This window comes from Cyprinodon variegatus, unplaced genomic scaffold (assembly GCF_000732505.1).
Source record: "Cyprinodon variegatus isolate N-32 unplaced genomic scaffold, C_variegatus-1.0 Scaffold392, whole genome shotgun sequence".
NCBI classification, from domain to species: domain Eukaryota; kingdom Metazoa; phylum Chordata; class Actinopteri; order Cyprinodontiformes; family Cyprinodontidae; genus Cyprinodon; species Cyprinodon variegatus.
This window is the reverse complement of record NW_015150845.1, coordinates 293,213-295,914: the sequence shown is the minus strand read 5'-3', so window position 1 is coordinate 295,914 and position 2,702 is coordinate 293,213. Positions and strand designations below refer to the sequence as shown.

General features: G+C 43.5%; 1 protein-coding gene across 2 annotated transcripts in view; it reads left to right on the top strand.

Annotated features, from left to right (window-relative positions):
• LOC107092726 (E3 ubiquitin/ISG15 ligase TRIM25-like) overlaps nucleotides 1-1,306 on the top strand; it is a 10,856-nt gene extending 9,550 nt beyond the window's left edge. Inside the window, exons 6-7 of one of the 2 annotated variants that reach the window (XM_015387353.1) lie at nucleotides 304-455; nucleotides 529-1,306. In XM_015387353.1, the coding sequence (XP_015242839.1) occupies nucleotides 304-455; nucleotides 529-1,073 (697 nt within the window). In that variant the 3' untranslated portion in view covers nucleotides 1,074-1,306. The remainder of the gene's footprint in view (nucleotides 1-303; nucleotides 456-528) is intronic. The other variant, XM_015387354.1, reaches the window with a different exon arrangement.
• Nucleotides 1,307-2,702: the final 1,396 nt, after the last annotated feature.

Here is a 2,702-nt window from a genome sequence, read left to right as displayed (position 1 = left end):
GATAACGGCGAGCACAGCATTCATTTGTTTCCCCATGTTTTTCACATCGGCTGTGAGATGGGCACGCATGGAGTCACAGATTAACAGAGATGAACCATCGATTCATTAATCTTGAATTCTCTCGCGGCTGCTTGATTTCCATGTTCCTCTGCGTAGCTGATAGCCTTCAGTTTAAACCTTGCTTCAGAGGCGTGTCTCTTTGCCATTTTCAGGTTTGTTGAGACCCTGTTTTTTTCCCCCTAATTTTACACGCCGGTTGTTGTATTCCTTGTATTCCTCTATCTTGACTCTGCTCTTCATCAGCAGCACCAGTGACTTGGGGAATGATGACTTTAAGCCTCCAGAAGAAGTGGACTACGCCCGACTGAGCTGCCTGCAGAGGTGGACGGAGAAGAGGCTCGACACTGTCGTCATCACCATGCCAGGAAAAGACAGAGATCTCTACAGGCTGCTGTGTAAGAAAGACAACAGGGAATCATTGCTATTTAATATAGGATGAAAAAAAAAGAAATCTTCTTCTGTGTACAGATGGGACCGTTCCTGCTATGGACAGAGATACAGCTCATCCCAAGCTGCAGCTGTCTGCCAGCAACCGGAAGGTCATCTACAGCGAATCCCCGCAGGGCTACACGGAGCACGACGCTCGCTTCAGCTCCTTCCCACAAGTCCTGGCCTCTTCCGCGCTGGAGGGCGGCCGCTGGTACTGGGAGGTGTCCGTGTCTGTGGACGACGGGCGCTGGAAGGTGGGTCTGTGCGAAGGTCAAATCGAAAGGAAGGGCCAAAAGGACAGCTCTCGCCTGGGCTTCAACAGCTACTCCTGGTGCCTGGCCTGCGACAAGAGGAAGCTGGAGGCCGTGCACAACAAGGAGGCGGTTCCCGTGAGGGCGGAGGGGCTGCAAAGGGTCGGGGTGTTCCTCGACTTTGAAGAGGGCAGTTTGTCTTTTTTTAATGTGACACCAGGGGGCAGTCTTGCTTTATTGCATTCTTTCCAGCACAGTTTTTCCGAGCCTCTCTATCCTGCCCTCTCTGTGTCTAAAACCCACCTGACCATCTGTGACCTGTTCAACTCATAATCCAAACATCTCAGTTCCGTTCACTTTTACAACATTTGGTAAAGATTGTGCCTTTTTATGTGTTTTTTTTTTTCTGATTTTACATATATAGAAATATGAGACTTCTTAATCTCATTAAGATGATAGTTTTATACTCTGATTTAACAAAAAAATGATGTGATTTGAAATGATTTTCTAACACTGGAATTATACCAAGGTTTTACACAATTACTTAAGTAATTCTTAAACATTTTACCTGCTCAAACATTTTCTTCTTGTTTTTATTTTCCATCTGCCGCACGCTTTGCTCCTGTGAAAATAAAACCCCCTTTTCAAACACGAAGCCGAGCCTTCATTACTGCCATATATTTGAGTTCAAATAGAAACAAAAGGTGTGGGTGGTTTGTTTCCCTTGAACTGACGCTAACTTTGAAACCCCCGCAGCTTTTTACCGTCAACAAACAGCACCTCTGGCTTTAACTCCTCGGAGCGTCTCGGATCCAAACGGATGTGAAATCGTCCTTTTCCTTGAAGTATGTGGCTCATTTATTCTGACTCGAGGGGTCTGCGTGAATGACGTCATCGAGCCATGCGAGAGTGTTTACCAGGACTCCTGGATGCTAACTCGGATGCAGAGAGCCACTTGTTTGTGTGGCAGCTGTTCGTGGATTGCAGTGAATTTGGGATTATTACAGTAATATAGCTGAAAATGACTCCATGAAAATACTTTTTTCTCTATTTGAACAATAGCTCTCAGGGTAATAGAGCCTGGTAAATTGTAATCATCCCCTAAATGACTCCCTCCTCTTCTGACAGTCCTGCATTTGGCAGCATTTCAAACATTTACTCATGCCTACATGCACACAGGTGCACCATTCAACCATGACAATAATTTCACACGTGGAGCCTTTCGATTCCTGAGGTAATCATAAACCTTTTGCTTTGTTCCCCCACCTCCTCCGTCAGCTGGTGTGTGGAGGGGAGGAGGCGGACATGTCTGAGGGGAGGAAAGGGTGTACTTTAACACAGTTAATTAAATTCTCTTCCTTCTCATCCAACGGATCTCAGAATCTGTCAGGCTCTCATAAGCCGGATTTTTTTAGACTTGGTGCCCATAGTGAGCTGGAAGAGGAAGAAAAATGATCAGAAGCTTTGATTTTTTGGGGGGTGGGGGCAGGATGAAGTACTCATGATGAAGAACTAAAGGACTTCCCTTTATTTCCACCGTCAGGCTAAACGGATTGTTTTTAATTAATATAAAGGAAGTGAAGAGCAGACAAGGATTTATTAGCCTTTAAAATATATTCATTAAAATATAATTTTCAATTGTCATTTAAAGTCAAAGTCCGGTCAGCAAGGAATAATCAATGGATCATTATCTATACCTAAAACTAATATCAGGGTTTCCGTGGCTTATGAAATGTCATTAAATTATAATTTTTTTAAATTAAGGCCTTAATTGGCAATAAAAGTGTTTATTGTGGAATTTAAAATGCTTTCTTTTAAAAAAAAATGTTTATAAAAAAACTATTTTCTCAAACATTATATCACGATATATTTGTGTGGAGCTGCTTCCGGTTGATCGCAAAGCCGTATGTTCAGAAAAAGCTAGAGAACGGTAACCTGACTCCGCCAGATGGATTTGCTCCG